Source organism: Humulus lupulus, chromosome 1, assembly GCF_963169125.1.
Source record: "Humulus lupulus chromosome 1, drHumLupu1.1, whole genome shotgun sequence".
NCBI lineage: Eukaryota > Viridiplantae > Streptophyta > Magnoliopsida > Rosales > Cannabaceae > Humulus > Humulus lupulus.
Genome location: NC_084793.1, coordinates 71,136,423 through 71,154,262, shown reverse-complemented (window position 1 = coordinate 71,154,262; position 17,840 = coordinate 71,136,423). Strand labels below are relative to the sequence as shown.

General features: G+C 34.5%; 1 protein-coding gene and 1 non-coding gene across 4 annotated transcripts; one reads left to right on the top strand and one right to left on the bottom strand.

Annotated features, from left to right (window-relative positions):
* The first annotated feature begins 401 nt into the window (after positions 1-401).
* Positions 402-508, top strand: LOC133813217 (small nucleolar RNA R71). Its single transcript, XR_009884253.1, has one exon. It is a non-coding gene; the product is annotated as a small nucleolar RNA R71 (small nucleolar RNA).
* Positions 509-7,061: 6,553 nt separating this feature from the next.
* Positions 7,062-17,534, bottom strand: LOC133794263 (cysteine-tryptophan domain-containing zinc finger protein 7-like). Of its 3 annotated transcripts, XM_062231477.1 has the most exons (15): positions 17,339-17,534; positions 16,847-17,078; positions 15,895-15,970; positions 15,660-15,787; positions 15,120-15,521; positions 13,710-15,022; positions 13,122-13,552; positions 11,121-13,036; positions 10,870-11,030; positions 10,346-10,506; positions 9,632-9,795; positions 8,307-8,965; positions 8,008-8,160; positions 7,494-7,930; positions 7,062-7,380 (listed from the first exon to the last, which is right to left on the bottom strand). In XM_062231477.1, the coding sequence occupies exons 2-12, from the start codon at positions 17,012-17,014 to the stop codon at positions 8,768-8,770; spliced, it is 5,118 nt and encodes a 1,705-aa protein (XP_062087461.1). In that variant the 5' UTR covers positions 17,015-17,078; positions 17,339-17,534; the 3' UTR covers positions 7,062-7,380; positions 7,494-7,930; positions 8,008-8,160; positions 8,307-8,767. The 3 variants fall into 3 exon arrangements, with proteins under 3 accessions (XP_062087461.1, XP_062087455.1, XP_062087465.1); XM_062231471.1 differs by having other exon boundaries at positions 16,847-17,534; XM_062231481.1 differs by having other exon boundaries at positions 13,170-13,552; positions 16,847-17,534.
* Positions 17,535-17,840: the final 306 nt, after the last annotated feature.

Sequence of the window (17,840 nt, the reverse complement as noted above, 5' to 3'; positions counted from 1 at the left end):
TAGCCTCTTCAGAAAATGTTTCAACAAAAGAAGGACATGATTGAGCATTATGACATGAACTAGCACATAAAGAACAAACATCTTTTTTAGGTTGCACATGAGAATTCGTAGATTGACTTATTACTAAGGCGTCTACTTTTCTTGCTAATTTTTCAAATGATGTTCTTAAATCACTTTCTTCTTTTATTTCATATTTTCCTTCTCTTTTTGGTGTAGGGTTGGCTCTAGATCTAGGCTCAGAATAAGTCCATTGTTGTGAATTAACAAACAATTCTTCAAGAGCGTCCCAAGCCTCTTGCCCTTGCAATTTTAAAAAATTTCCAGTATGCATAGATTGAATCATTTGTCGGTTTGAAGGGGTTAAATCATCATAAAAATATTTTACAAGTCTCCATTTTTCAAAACCATGGTGGGGACATTTTAATAATAAATCTTTAAATCTTTCCCAACATTCATAAAATTATTCGTTATCTTTTTTATAAAATTCGGAGATTTCTCTTCTTAAATTATCAGTTTTGGACATGGGGAAAAATTTAGCAAGGAATTCATTAAAAAGTTGATCCCAAGTAGTTATGGTTCCAGTTGGAAGTGAGTTTAACCAAGCTTTGGCTCTATCTTTTAAAGAAAAAGGAAACAACCTAAGTTTAACCGACTCATCTGAAAAATTTTGAAAACGAAAGGTTGAGCAAATTTCCAAAAAATCTTTTACATGCATGTATGGATCCTCTCTTTCTAAACCATAGAATAATGGTAACAATTGAATGATTGATGGTTTAAGTTCAAAATGAGTGGCATTAGTAGTGGGCAAAACAATGCATGATGGAGCATTAGATGAAATGGGTGAAAAGTATTCAAGAAGAGTTTTTTCTTGCACAACATTAGGTTCTTGTTCCATTATGCTTAAACTTTCAAAAACACTTTCAATTTCACGTACAGACACTAATTTTTTCACCAAACGATTTTTTGAATTACGATGCCAATGATGCATACAATGTCACAAATTTCACCAAGTAACACAAACAATCACAAGAAAACAAATTTCTGATGTGGAAGATCAGTTAGAACCGCAACCACAGAGCATACTTATAACAAGAAATATTTATATATTTTTTTTTTTTTGTTATGATTTTTTTTATTTTTTGGTTTAACTTGTTCCCAGGCCTATTTGATTCCACTTACTCACAACTTAATAACAACTCCCCGAGGTTAATTAATAAGCGTGGATGGGAACTTTGCAAAATTTCCTTTAAGCAAAAATTTCTTATGTTGTGTTTAACGCCCAAAATGTGACAACCACTAAGCGGTGGTTGTAGTATAATCGGGCGGTCGATCCACAAGGAGGTAACCTAAAATCAAAAGATTAGTAGAAAATAGCACAAAAAGTTAGTAACAAGAAGTAAATAAAATTGTAAATGGAAAGATGTTTGAGATTTTGGTATTGAATTTTGATAAAGTGATGAAATGAGATAAGTGAAATAAAGGTAAAATGTAATCAAGAGTTTGAGAAAATGAAAGGTTTCAAGAATCATCCATATGCTTGCTTAGTTACTTGGTTACTTGATTTACAAAAATACACAAGTAAATAGTTCACATCCCAACATTTACTTGGAAAATCTAACATTAAAGTCCATAGTTTTTCTAACAAAAGTTCATTTGAGTTATAAAGTTCTTTACTTTAAAAGCACAATGTTAATCTTATGAAAAATCTAAAAATGACAAAATACCCAAGGGCAATAATGCAATAGAAGATTAGACATAAAATTATGTATCAATATTACTTTTACTAATTAGAAGCACATAGAAAGAGCATGACTAATCCTATATACTATTAGCATAAGTAAATAAAGATAACAAAATAAAGATAGGGATGAAAGAACATAAATAACTCAAATATATTACATTAAGAACATAGTAAATCAAAGTAGCAAAATAACATCACTTGCATATGGAATCATCCCTAACCTTCCTAGGAAGATTAGGCCATTATGCTCATGATTCTCACAAAATTCTAGGAAGAAAATATGAGAAGAAAGTGAGTGGAAATTTTGCTATAGTTTCTCTACTCTAAAAATTACATACCAAATGTGAAGAAAGTGTCCCTATTTATAGATGAAGAGAAGGACTAAAAAGAAATTAAACAACAAAATGGGGTTTACAAAATAAAGCTGAAATATTAATAATAAAATATGATTTTGAAAAATCAAATCTTATTATGAATATTACCCTAGCTATTTTTGTGTATAGTCAAAATGCTCTTTCTCTAAAATACCACAAAAATATGAGCTTTAAAGCTCAAAATGGCAATTTTACAAGCCCAATACCCACAAAATATGGCTGGTGACACAAGAGGGTTTTGACCCATTTTTAGCCAATAGGAGCATGCCACGTGGGCAGCTGGTTGGGGGGAAAAAAAAGGGGCTGAGACAAGTTGGGGAGTTGATGCACTTGGGCTGGTGTGGTGCCGAGTGGTTCACGTTAGGCTTCAGGTGGGCTTCAGATGATGAGGAAATTGAAGCTGACTTAGGCCTTTGATTGAAGGGGAGACTTGATGATGGCTGAGTGTGATATTGAAGGAGTAGGGAGATGCATGTGGCTGGTCACGTTGGTGGAGATCACATTGCCGAAGGGAAAGCTGGTGGTTGAAGGAAATTGGGCTCAGCTGGGATGCGGACAAGTGGCAGCAGGGGTGTTGGAGCTTCAGCGTGGGCCTGCGGATTGGGCTGGAGTCTTGGGCCGAATGGGCCTGATTTCTTCAACAAAATATCATTTTCTTTCTTTCTTTTTTCAGTTTTAACTCCTTCTTTCTCTTCTCTTTTTGCTTGTGTTCAAATGCAATTTATTTCCTAAAAATTAACAATAAATTAAATCATAATCAAATATTTTCATTTATTAAATAAATTATATTAATTCCATGAAAATATTAATTAGACTTAATTTATTTTGACCATTAAAGTCAATAAATATGCATTTTTCACCACTAATCATGTTGAAAGAACAAGCTTTGATATTTTAGTTTTTTTTTTTCAAGTATTTTCTTAAACAATAAAATTACAACTAACTAAATGCGATAATTAAGAAAAAAAAATGACAATAGCAATAGTAAATAGTTATATAAAAATTAGGAGGCACTAACGCCATCAACTAAATGATCAACAAAAAATAAAATTAGGAGGCACTAATGCCATCAACCAACACTAATAATAACAATGATAATAATAATAAAACTTAGGAGGCACTAATGCCATCAACTAAGATAATAAACAAAAAAATAAAAGTTAGGAGGCACTAATGCTATCACTAGAGGAGATAGATTGCTCAAGTATGTAGGAGGCAAAAATTGCACTCAACTATCAAGTATGTAGGAGGCACAAATGCACTCAACTAAAAAAAACATAAAAAGTAAAAGAAAAAGAAAATGAGTTAGGAGGCACAAATGCACTCAACTAATAAACATGTAGGAGGCACTAAATACCATCAACTACCAAGAAATATATATAATATAATATATAACAATATAAATAAATATATGTATAACTTTCTTTTTTTTTTCTTTTTCGATTTTTACTCTTTTTTTTTCAATTTTTTTTTATAGATATATATATATATATATTTACTTACTTTACTTTACGTTTTTTTTTTTAAGATGATAGTGCAAATAAAAATAAAATAACTAGTAGAAGAATGTTACTTACCTTGTAGAAAGATCGTTTCTTTCTTGCAACTCCCCGGCAACGGCGCCAAAAACTTGTTGATCCCAAAATGGGGTGTTTTAATATTTAAACTCGCAAGTGCACGAATCGTTTCAGAATATAATGTTCATGTAAGTACGAGGTCGAACCCATGGGAGTTGACTAACATCGAAAGAAACTATTTCAAACAAAACAAGAATATTCTAACCTAGTTCCAAATATTTGATGAGATTTTGTTTTTAGAAAAATAAAAGACAAGTAATAAAAAGATTTAAGATTAAATAGAAAAATGGTTTTCAAATGAGATATGTAAAATAAGATTATTAAGATATTAGAATCCACAAAATGCAAGTTCAATAGTATTTATAAGTATATTGATTCTCAAGTTTAGATATAGTTGAAATCACACTATATTTTTTTCAAAATACATTTTCTATTCAAGCACAAGTTACTTTCAAAAAGGTAGGATTTTTCTTCACTTATATAAGATATAATTTCTAAGCATTAGTTGTGTTACAACCTAATGAAACTACAAAGAATCAAAGAGATTATGTTTAGGCAAAATATGATACTTATGCTCTAAGAATTAGATGTGAACAATTTAATGAAAAACATTTAATCAAAGAATATCATATTTTTGCATAATGAAGAACTAAGTGTAATATGCTTTAACAATCAATAATAGATGAAAAATGCATATCTTTGATAGAAAAATCCATAAACAATGTTGCATAAATGGGAAATCAACATACAACAAAAAATACTATCTAGTTACATTTTGCTTCATCATCATCTTAATAATCTTATAAAAAGATTAGAAGCTCATAACTAGATTGAAATAAACTTTACAAAATAACATACTTGACATGCTCTTCAAAAGATAAAAATGGTAGAGAAAATAGTGAAAAGAAGAGAGAAAAATATGAAGTGTGGAAGATGTTGAAAAGATGAAGAAGAGCTCCCTAAATGGTCTTACAAGACTCTATTTATAGGCAAAATATGGAGATTAAATTAATCAAATTAAAATAAATAAATTGATTAATTTAATTGTGTTGGGAAGTGGTAGGATAAATAGAGTAAGTGTAAGAGTATTGGAAAGATGAAATGTTTGGTTGGGTAAAAGATTAGTGAAAAGCTAGGGTAAAAAAATGAATTATGAATGTTTATTTAGGTAAGAAAAATAGGGAAGAGTGAATTGATATTTGAGTGAAAAATATTGGGAATAAAAATGTGAGTTTTGGCCTTTTGGTGGCTGTGTGATGAGATGCTTCGGGCTGGGCATTGGGGTGTATCAGGCGATTGGGCCTGGGCCCGTGGGGGAAGGAAGTTGCACGGCAGGGAGATGATGTTGGCGGGCTGAAGTGGCTGGGGCAATTGGCTGCATCAGGTGTGAGGGTCGAATGGGCCTTGGAGCTGAGCTTCAGGTGAGCTGGCCAGGTGTGAGGTGACGCTGAAGAAGCTCCACGCGGCTGGCAGGGGGGCAGCAAGCTGGGAAGAGGCGTGATGTGCTATTTGCTGAAGCTGATGGTGGTTTTTGCGTGGACAGCTGGCGGCCTGGGGAGTCTTTAGCTGGCTGGGGTCTTCGTGGTGTGCCAGGCGGAGAGCTAGAACCAGGGAATGGCTGGGAGTCTTCATTGTTGGGCCGAAATGGTACTATAGCAGGCGGACAAGGAAGTCTTGGAATGGGCCTGGGCCTGTGCTTTTCAGAAATGCCACTTTCTTTCTTTTGAACTTTCTATCATTTATTCCACTTCAAGCACAAAAAAGATACAACATAATTCCTACACCATAAAAAATTAAATTAAATAACAATCAAATATTTTCAATTATAAATAAATCATATTAATTATTTGAAAATACTTAATTAAAACTTAATTTAATTTATCAATAAAGATCAACAAAATTGCATTTTTATTTTACTTCTAACTAAACTATATTAATTACACATAATTTAAACAACAACATATTATAATAAAATATCTATAAAAATGTATAAAAATCTAGAAAATTACAATAAGACTAATAAATGTAAAATTACTTAAAAATTTAATAAATCAATTAAGAACTCAAGAACTAAGCAACAATTAACACATAAAAAGTGGTAAAATAACTCTATTTTGTAGAGTTATCACATTTATACATATAACATTTTTTAAAATTTTAATTTTGTTAACAGAAAGAAAAAAAATATATATATCATCTGGTAGAAATACAATGTTGAAATCACCCAAAAAATAAAAGATATTTTTTTTAAGAAAGATGTCATAATAGATACTAATAGTATCCAACACTGCTAGAAATACTTTTTTTTTTTATTTAGGAACATTGCTAGAAATACTAATTAGTATTTTCATACAAAGCAGTGGCTTTGATGTGAAATGTACACAAAATAATTGGTAATAAAGCAATAAGTGTCAGTCTATTATATAACGCATGAGAGGTTTTTAAATATATTCTACTTAATTAATTCAGATTTCTTACATATAAGTATATCTTGATTGTAAGAGTCAATTAAGGTATTTTATATAAGTTTAAATCAAGCTATTTCCGTTAGTTTTGAAAGAAATGCTCTCATTACGGTATAATATTTCTTATACGGTTTTGTTGTAATTATTATCATAATTTTGTATACTTGTGTAAAATCCCCAACTTTTAATAGACTACACTTTTGTAAGCTGGTATTTATTTTATTTTTATCTTTTTTTTTTTCATTTTCATTGCCTACCGTACTGCATTCATCGCTAATAAAGATAAAATTTATTATAAAATGAATAATCTGATATGAAAATTAGTTTATTATTTATTCCCTTTCTTGTAGATTTATCTTTGAGATTGTATTAAATATTAATGTTTATTCTCTTCCATGACCAAATTATTTTAGTGTGAATTATTCTAATTCATCTTTTAAGAAATCCTAATTCTTGATTCTTAATAAATAAGGTGTATATCTTTTTTTCAATTTAAATATATATATGAAGTACAATTGCAAATAAATAATTTATGAAATGTAGTAAATTAATATCCATTTATACTATGAATACAACACTCCTGTAAGTAGATGCAAAAAATTCTCTAAAATATAAATGTTATGAAACTCTAACTTCCCTTCTAAGTTTCGACTTGCTCTAATTTATTTTTATGTTTCGGCTTGCAAACGGAAAAAATGGAGTCAATCAGAATTGTGTAGGAATTTTTCATTATCGAATTGTAGAAATAGTACAACAATAACCTCTTTCTGAAAAAAATAAAACATAAAAAATATTGTAGAAATGGTATTCATACGAGAGAGAGAGAGTCCGATTTTAAATTCAACCTTACACGCCTTAATGTAATATTCTTAATTTTATCCAGCGATGATAAAAGATAATGGTCTTTTAAACAGAAACTGAACTCATGCGCTTTACTATTTTCAATTAACTTTTGCATGAAAATATTTGACACATTACACAAAAAATTGACTGCAAGTCACTAAAAGATGACTACTAGTCATTTTCAAATTGATGAAATGAAAACAAACTAAACAAGAGTATAGCAACATTTCTAATTGGTTTATTCATTTAATATTTTTTTTTTTAACAAGTTCAAGCATTAATTTGATACATGTCGTTCCTCATCCCATTGGAGCACTTCATCTTCATTATCCTCTGAAACAACTCTACACTGATTCTCAGCCTGTCTCAGAAGTGTCTACCTGAAGAAAGCCATTAAAACAAAATACTGAGTTTTCCAAATATACTGAGAACCAAGAAACCAACCAACCTCTAGATGGAAAGATGAAGAGAAACAAAATTCTTGAAGACATACCTCTGTATCAAATAGGCATATCCCCAAGCTTTTCTTGACATCAAAAAAGTGAAAAGAGAGATCAAAGACCCAGAACTAGGGAGAAAATTCCAGTGACAAGGCTCTTTCAACATGCAGTGCCCTCTACTCTCGTTTCTGTACGAGCCAGCACTCTGCCAAAGTCCATTGTTAAATGGCCATTCCAACTCTTTTAAGGAGTGGATCAAGGTGAAACAAGGCTAGGGATAGCAGAGAGAGTGGGACTGTTCAGAAAATACGGAAGGCGTTTTTGTGGGCAAAAGTGGGATAAAAAAATAAATAATAAGAATGGGGTCAGAAACAGTTTTCCACATTTTTATAGACAGACATTCGTGAAGTTCTCTTGGTTCCCTTGAAGAGAAGCTTGTGCTGAACTTAGACTAATCTGATTCAATATTTTCTGTATGTACATGATACAACTGCCAAGGGAAAAAAAAAGTTAGATGTTTAATAGAGTAATCTACAGGTAAACTTTCATGATTGCAGCACGACAAACCTTTATCTTAATATGTAACTCAGGCACCTGTGATGGGAGCTACATACTCTGAAATTATTTCCCAGCTATATCATGTTGATTTATTTACTAACTGTATCTATAACATCAGAGTAACAAATCTCCCAACTGCAATAACAGAAACTCAACAATAACCTGCACGTAAACATATCACAATTAACACAGAAAAGGAAAGGCATGAAGTGAATAAATTCTCATATCAACTGAAAGAAGATTAAGAAAAAGTAGTTTGAAAGAGAAAAACAAAAAGGGCTGGTCTACATAAAATTGCCATCTCTTACCTTCTTCAAGTGATGTTAGTAGGGCAGTTTCTGAATTCTCTTCGTATAAGTAAAGCTAGATGGTTTATGCATCAGGCAGCTCCCAATCCTTGGGTTGTCGCCACCAGTATGGATTAAAAAAAACAAACACCTATAATAAAATTGTCCACTTTTTTTTATTTATTTTCTTGAAAATCTTTAGCTCCTTCTGGAAAAAGCAGATCAGCCAATTGGGATGAGCTCAGAATCTTTTATGCAGAAGCCTTGAATCAGTAATAGCACAAACCAGCCATGGTAAACTTTGAACAACCTTGGGGCACTGCAGTGCATGCCAATAAGCTGATCTTCAGCAAATAAAAAAATTATAAACATGGACAAAGAGAGAGCCTTCATCACAGAGATCAGGTCAGCCTCTTATTACTTGCTTTCACCAGTTTATCTTAAATCCCGGAGTTAAGAAGTCCACAACCACTTTTAAGTCTTTAACGGCTAATGGCCTCCATTGCAAGCCGTACCAACCGTAGTAATCCATCCACGTCTTGGAAATTAAAATCAAGAGCCCTCTTAATGGAAGAGATAGCCTCCCCAGATTTAGCCTCTGCCAAGCTTGCAGTGCTAGCAGCTGCAAAAGCTACCTGTGACTTTTTTGAGGCTTCCATAGCAAAAATTGTATCCTGTGCCTGCAAGACATCACATTTTATTATGAAATCCATAGATAAGAAGCTAATTTTAATACGTGGTAAATGAGTAAACTACAACCTAAACTGACAGTGAAGGCTTGGTGAAGATGTTTGTGTTAGCATAACTAACCCATAATATAAAAGACATTTTGATTAATAATAAAATATTTCTAACATAGACCTGACCAAAAAAAAATGCTAAATTATAGGACAATCCTCTTCCCCATTTTGCACGAATGAGAAACAGTTGTTAAACTTATTCCCCATTTTCTTCTCAAAAGTCTCTGTTAGTTCAAAAAGATACAGAACAACATATTAAATAATTAGGAGTTATATTATTAATTTAATTGGATATGCCTAGAAGTTTGAGTGTGTTTTATATTCCTAGAGTTACTTTCCTAGAAAAATTACCAAAGCCTAATTCAACGAGGAAACTTTTCTCAATCTATTTTGAGAGAAGCAATTCTCATTATTTTATACATTATTTATGAAATTATAAAGGTTCTCTCTCTCTCTCTAATTCTGTAATTTTTTTTCCTACCTATTCTTCTATTTATATTATATGTTCTCCCATATTTTCATACTCTCTTGAATTTTCACCCTTTGACCTTAATCAGATATTATACATTAATAATTAAAGCTCTCGAACAAAGATTGTATACTCACAAAAGTAAGGACTTTATCAAAACTGGAACGATTTCGGGCAGCAATAACAACATGGTTAGCAGCGACCTGGGGGGAGCTAGCACCCTTTGCCAAGGAAGCCTTGTCAGCTATTGTGTGGTTGTTTAAGTTATCAACATCAGAGGCAGAAGAAGATGGCGATTCACCTGATCAAATGAAAAAACAAAAATGGATTACATGAGCAAAGAAAATGAGCAATGAACCAAGTAGGACTATTTTTGTCAAGTCATTTTTATAAAGAAAGCATTCCTTTCCCTCAATTCAAAAAACTCTTTTGAAGAATTTAGCAAAATCAATTACATTGGCTACTATGATAGATTGGTGGTGTGAATAAGTTGAGGAATAGGCTGTAGTCTGTACCAAAAGGGTTAAGGTGCTAGCACACAGAAAGTGCACTATTATTATTATAAACAAAGAAAAATAATTACCTAATAACTCACATGGCCATACTAAATACCAGAACGTTTACATACGACCACTCTCTTCAATTTTTTAGCAAAGAGAAAACAAAAACCTTCTATTATTATAGAAATGGACCTCTATATTATGAGGTCTACTGATAGAAATAACTAGAAGTACAACTTTCAGAAAGCCAGAGAAGCAAAAAGGAAAAGGAAAAAAAAGCATGAAATAATATAATTAGTACAGCGATAACATACAAAGACCATATGTCTAGATCATGATTATATCAATTACCAATAGGAGCCACTTGGAGAGCTGTCTGCAACTCGTGTCGATCTCTACTTGCACTGAGATGCAAAGAATAAACTACCCTCATGTATGCCACCTCTGTGCATTTGTAGGCTAGAGCAGCAGAAGCCATGTCTTTTGATTTCTCGTATTCACAAGCACAAAACCTATTAACGTAAAATAGATGAGTAAAGAACAAGGGCAAAGACCTTGCAGTGATTTGAAATTCTAAAGAAGAAAGAGCCACTGTGAGAAAAGGCATAGTCAAGATGGGTTCATAGAAAATCTATTGGTGAATTAGCACTAAATTATCAATAGCATTGCTAAACCAATTTAGAAGAACTTGATGCAATTAGTACTTTTAGATTGAGAAAAAAAAACTACAGGAAGTAATTAAAGTAAATTTGTGTACTCTCCTGAAAGACAATGGAAGTACCAAACTCTAAAAATCCTCACATCTACTAAAAAATAATAAAAACTGAAAAGCATACATCAGAAGACTCAAATGGCCAGCTTATATTTCAACTTACTCGCACAACTTAGCAGTATCACTATAAGTTTGCCGTGACCGAACCATCTCACTGTGGCTTGTACTCTCGCTGCAGCCAGACTCCAACAGAGATGCCCCATAAAGAAACTTGAGGGCTGCTTCAAAGTAAAGCCCTGTCCTCTCATGGGTAGAGCCAGCACTCTGCCAGAAGATTGGTATTGCAAAGAATAAACAAAAACAGCCATGCCTAACATTGAAAAAATATATATATAATTATTCAAGTATTATAACCTTGAGACGATCAGCCATGTGTTTTAGATTTGTCGCTTCTTTCAAAGCATTGGTAGCAGCATTGGGTGGGACATCAAGATCTCTGACCCTGTGTCCATTCTTTGAAGGATTTCTTGAACCAGTCTGCTGGGATCTATTCTGATTATCTGCCTTTCTGATCTGTTTTTGCACTTTCAGTACATTGTTACCTTCTGAGGTGTCAGCATGTGAAGTGTCCACTCCATTTCCTTTGTGGGACCCAGTACCTGGCTGGGGGAAAGGATTCAGTATATCACCCTGAGGTCCTCCAGAGGGTGGTAGGATTACTGACCTCTCTCCACTGGAAACTGTTTCCACTTTATCAGCTTTATCAGAAACCAACCTCTTTGAAGATCTATCATCGTTGCTGTCTATCAACACATTCTGCTGCGGGGTTGACACAACATCTTTTCGACAAATTGCATCTACTTTTAAATCTACATCGTCACACCCTCCAACATTTAGCTCATTCTCTCTCTTACAGCTCTCAGTTGATGGTTTTCCTGTTGCATATCTTTTATTGTTCAAAATCTTCTCATCAACTTTATCAGACTTGACCCCATATTTCTCCTGCAACTTGTTCTTACCATCTCTAGATTTTATGTCCCCAATTGGCGAGCAACCATGCAGTTCACCGACAGCATCAGAACTTTTTACCTTGACCGTATCAAACTCAGATTTGAAACTCCGATTCTTCTCCAACCTAGAAGAGGACCCCTTGGCAGACTTCCTTGGGCGGGACCCATTCGCATGATAATGGCTTTCATTCTGTTTCTCTTCATCACCAAAGTTACCCGAAGCCAGTGGTTTACTAGGATATTCAGCATCTGGGCCTAAATTATCCAAAGGACCATTTACAGACATGAGGTTTGTAACACCGGACACAACCTGTATTTTATGTTTTGTAATTGACATATGATTAAAATCCCTTTCCTGGGAATCATGCAAAGAGGACTCTTGAGACCTGTGATTGGCCCCATTGGATGCATTGTTCTTTCTTCCTACACGAGTATGATCACGCCCACCATAATCTTCACCATCAGAGCTTCTTTTTGGACTACGTATGGCATAATTCCCAGCATGTGGAAACTCTTCTTTCACAAAAACATCTTTACTGATTGTTGAAATCTTATCTGGATTTGAAATTCTCATAGGTGATGACGATACTGATTCTACCGGTGAGCCTTTCACTTCCTGAAAACTGGATTTTGTTTTATGCGAACCAGAAACCTTGGAAGAACTAGAAGTGGCAGCTAAAGAAGGCTGTATAGGTCCTAAACCCCTTTTTGATAAATCCATAGCATCCAAATTTGGCTGAGTGATGCCAAGATCCCGTGTATGCAGCTGACTCTTCGAATGGCTACGTTTTTTGTCTGTTCTATCCTTGCATTTGCTTGCACTGGACTCTTTTCCATCAGATATAGATATTCTTGGCTTCTTTTCCTTCCTATGGTCATTATCACTAAACTCCTTCACAAAAGGCGTGCTATCAGGAAGACGTCCTGTACTTGGGCAGGATCCATTTGGAAATTCCTTACTCTTCCTTTTCTTCATATTCTCTCTACTTTCCGTCCTCCCTCTTTCTAGAGAGCCATTCTCTGGGACAACCTCAACTTTGCCATTTGCTTTCATAATGGGAACTTGTAGACAGTCTTTCACATCAAATTTTGAGTCTCTAGAGGAAGAGCGGTCAGAATATTTCATTCGATCCTTCCCTGCTGAAGATGTTGGGAAACCACCACCTGAGCTAGGACCTACCTTCCCAATTGCCCCACTATGGTCTGATGCCCAATCTTCATCAACACCATTCTTAGCCTGAGTCTTGATTTTCTTGGAAGCTCTAGAAGAATCTCGATCAGAATCTCTTCTGCTTTTCATCTTTAAATTTTTTGTATCACCTGATAATAAGTCATAAATTAGACAATAGATACAAAGATAATTTAAGAGGTTCTACAAAAACAAAGACATCATAAAATAGAATACCTCCAAAAGCATGGGGCTCGGAGACTCTGTTCTTTACTTTGTACTTACGTTTTTTATCATCTGGTATCAAGTCATTAGCCTTGCTTAGCAGTGGAAAATCAGGATCACTGGCCAAAGGAGAATTGTTTACATCATTTAAACTTCTACTTTTCAGGGACACCTGCATATTTTTCTTCGTGGAGTTTGGCAACTGAGTGGGGCTATCTTTATTAGCTGAGTTGGACATTAACTTTAAACTTTGTTTCTTCTTTCCACTGCTATCACGTGGATTTTGATCAGGGTGCCTAAAATTAGCCAGCGTGGCTTCTGTGAAATATCCACCAGGATTACTGTTAAGATCGGTTTGACTATGAGGAACAGGATGCGGGTACAGTGCAAAACGAGCTTTTGTTGTTTCCTCCTCGGTAAAACAACACTGATTCATTCCAGGCCTATGATTGCATATAAATATCAAGCTTTAGAGATAGAGGAAACAGAAGGTTACATAAATACTATACCATATAAGTTGACCCAATGAAAAAGTTGTCCAATTATGAGTAATTGCAATGACTCAGTGACAAAAAAAATTGATTGAAATGAAACACTTACAGCCAGTCAAGCATGCTACACACCCACTTCTCCGGTAGGTCCTCAGGATTTGTACCAAAAGGAAGAAGCCGCCATTGTTGACACTTGTCACAACAAACCCAATTTTCTTGTATCAGCTCAGGAGGCCCTGTGGGAGGGGCCGCATCAGAAAAGAATCCATTCCCAGATCTTGGACTTGAAGCAGTTAAAGGATTTGCCTCCGACATTGATGGCTTCTCAATTTTCTTACCACTTAATCTCTCCTTCGTTAATCCATTGATTGCAGGGGTGCTCTTTGCAAATCCAACAGATTCCCTCGGCTTGTCTTCATAAGGATCCGCCAATGAATTCATTGGGTTATCTTCCTCATCCAATTCTCCAAAGAAGTCTTTGTATGTATCCATGGTTTTCCCAATATCTTTGCGTGATTTCACATTTTCCCCATCACTATTAGACACAAAAGTGTCCATATTGGTACCTTTTTTGGTTTTAGGCATCAAAGAACCAGCCTTCAAGCTTTCTTTTGGAACCAGTGCAGATGAGGAGCCATGACTGCCCTTCAATTTCTTTTTTTCCCCGGGAACTGGATTCTCCATTCCATGGAGTAATCTTGTATTATCTTGTTCTTTGGAAGGAGCCTTCTTAGATTTCTGCTTGGAAGAATCTATAGCTTCTGTATTTGACGTTTTCCTGGCTTTGGTGGCATTTGAATCAGCTTTAATCAAATCAAGACCTTTATCTTCTTTCAATTGTCCTCCTTTATGTAGAAGAGCTGAAATTTCATTAATAGAACTTTCTTTTCCATCTACCAAGCCCTTTCCAGCTGAACTAGGCTTTTGCTTTTCAACCTGTCCATCGCCTCGGGTGAACGTTGATTCAGTTTGTTCTTCTATGCGATCAGATAACACTTTTTCCTTTGGAATGCTCTTGTTGATTTCTTTACACCTTCTCATGTCACCAGAAGTAGAATATAAATGCGACAGAATTGGAAGCTTTAATGTATTAGAAACTAGCTCCTCACAAGCTAATGCATCAAGATCTGGTTCTTTCCTTGACATATCTCGAATTCGAGGAACTTTATCATTTACACTTTTTGATTCTGCTGAATAATCATTCATGTCCATTGATTTTACGTTCTTTTCCCCTAACACTTTCCTACCACTCTTCAAGTAGTTGTCCGATCCAATTATTAAGCCAGAGCTTTCCACAACACCCTTTGGATGAGGTACAAATCTACTGTCTTTTGAAAGTTTTTCCTTTTCCATCAAGCCAGTGAGATCATCACGAAGAGGTGACAAAAGTAAACCTCCGTTAACTGGAAAGGATGTCATGATCTGGTCCATATCATAAAAAGAAACACGTAATGATCACCTTAAGCCACATTATGAACAAGAAGGGTACATTACATAGATAATATTTAAGATGATTTACCTGCAATATGCTAGTTGGAGAATCAAAGGAGGCATCTGGTCGCTCATGAGATATTCCCTCACTTTCAGAGGGGCTGTCATCCAATGAGGAGGATGGCGAATCATCAAGCCCAAGCCCACTATAGATTGCTGCATTTTTTCGTGTGGACAAATTATCAGAACCCACTTTTATTCTGACCTTCAGAGTTTTCTGGTCAGATGCACTTGTAGGTTTCTTGTTTTTAGAATCTAGTCTAGGTGCTATTTCTTCTGCACGGGTTGCTGGCATGCTTACTTCTTGTTTTCCTGACTCATTTACTGATGATGCCTTCAACACATGGAAAGAAGTGGAACTGGTAGAGGTCGGCCCAAGTCCACCAGACTGAGGCGCGGTTGAAGAAACTACAGAGTTGCAATGCCCACCCTAACAGGAGACATGGTTAACTCAAGTAAATAAAGAGGTCCATATAACAAAATATATGGCGAAATAGTAAACCTTGATGGATAGTGAGCACATTATTACAGAAAGAAAACACACAACGTGTTGCTAAATAGTAAGTACCTCCATATGCAAATTGTTTGGAGATCTTGAAGCGCTATAGCTCTGGACTTTTGGCGGAGTTCTGTGAGACCAGGCAGGAGATCGCTGATGAGCTGGTAAAAAAGAACCGTACCCACCAAATTTTGCCCCTATTGCAATACGTCAATTTTTAAAGTGATCAGTTACAGGAAAAAAAAAACAAATTCTCATATTACCTTTGAGAATAAAATTATAGTTCAGATATTTTTTTACTTACCCAGATTTTCTGCAGAAACTACTCCACCTTCAAAGTCTTTTTTAAAATGTCCCAAGACATCTTGGAGTTTTTCATCCTAGTACAAGAAACAACAGTTTAATATATAAAAATGTAAGATTGTGAAAAGACGGTTACAAAAATAGCTAGTGATGAAAATGTATACAGTTCTAGGACACTTGGTTGTACAGAAGAAAAATCATTCATAACCACGAGCAGCAACACTTCAAGACTAACTAGCATTTAGGTTATTACCCTCAACCACAAAAACAAGCTCTAAAATTCTGAACTGTTCCTTAATACATTTAATTCACATTAAAAATCCCATAGAATTTTATTCTAACAAATTAACTTCCTTCACAGTTCCTTAGAACTCTAAAGTTGAATTGGGAAAATCAATCAACACCTCTACAAGGCTCAAAATAAATTCTGAGCCCTCCTTGCAAGTTGCAAAATTATCCATAGAAAAGCATAAACAACAAGGTACTCAGAAGCTAACACTTTCGGATATAACCATTTCACAAACATTCTAAAGCTTGTTACGCTCAGTAAACTATGTCATAGTAGTTTTATCCTGATCGTGAAATCAACTCGGCTGTCAGTAGATAGCAACTAGCTCAGCCCAATTACACAAACTGAGTTGTGATAATAACAATGTCCTACACCGTGGTATCTGCTAAATTCAATTAGTTGTATTTCGCGGTAGGGAGCCTAGAAGTTTCTAAATTTCTACCAAAGATTATCAATTTGAAGCATATGCTTAAACCGGAGTACAATTAAAAGTGCTGATAATCGGATTAAGATTTGAACTCAAGTAATATCATAGCTTGGATCTAATTCCAAAACATAAAAAGTCAACCCAGACGTTGAAGCAATTCAAAAGAAAAGTTTCACGTAAAAGATCAAAACTTTTGCGGACCATAAAAACATGTAATAATGAGATAAATTCCCCTACCAAATAAGAATAAGCAACATCTGGATCGATGTTCGCATCGTCGCTGTTCTGATAGGAGCAAGCCTCTCCTTCTTCCAGCTCAGTGTCCTCCATATCTTCCCGGAGACTACCACCACCAAACCCTAACCCTAGCCCCTTCGTCGCATCCCTGGTTCCAACCGAAATCATCCGAAGAAACCCTCGGTCAAGCCCCCAATCCGTCCAGAATCCGAATCCAAACTCGAAACTCTACCTGTGACCCATTTTGGATAGTCACAAACAGAGTAAAACCCAGAAAGAAATTGAGCCAAAATCATCAAAAAGACAGCCGATCACAAACCCCGAATCAATACACAACCTAAATTACGAACCATTTATTTTCTTTCTTAAAGTAACACAAAACCCCACCCCCAAAACAATAATAATAATTATTATAAATCCAAATCAAAAATTAGAAACAAAAAAAATCTACAACTTTGAACGAAATCAAAGCTTCAATATATCCTCAGAAACCTTTTTTGTGAATAGCTGGAATCAATTTTAGCAAAGCTTTCTTCTCTCTCGTTTTCGGTGTATACAGCAGCGGCGTTTATTTCCTTTTTTATTTTTTTATATTAATTTATTAATGATTAGTATTATTAATACTGTTATGTTCAATTTCTGTTTTCTCTCTACAAAAGTTTTTTTGATGTTGAATTTATTTTTCTTTTCTTTTTCCGCTCTGAAAAAAATTTGATTTTAATTTAGTAACATTATGATATTTACCATTTCGACACGTTTTTAGGGATTTGCATTTTAGCACTTGCCGTTTGGTTTTTCCTATTGGTTTTCTCTCCAAAAAACCTAAAACCGATTTTTACACGCTACACATAGCGCGTGATTCCATTTTTTTTTTTTAACAAATGAACCGATTCCATTTCCCATTATTATTATTATTATTATTATTGCTGTCCGATATTTTTATTTTTATTTAATGAAACTCCCATATATTCATCTCTAATTTTCATTTACTCAT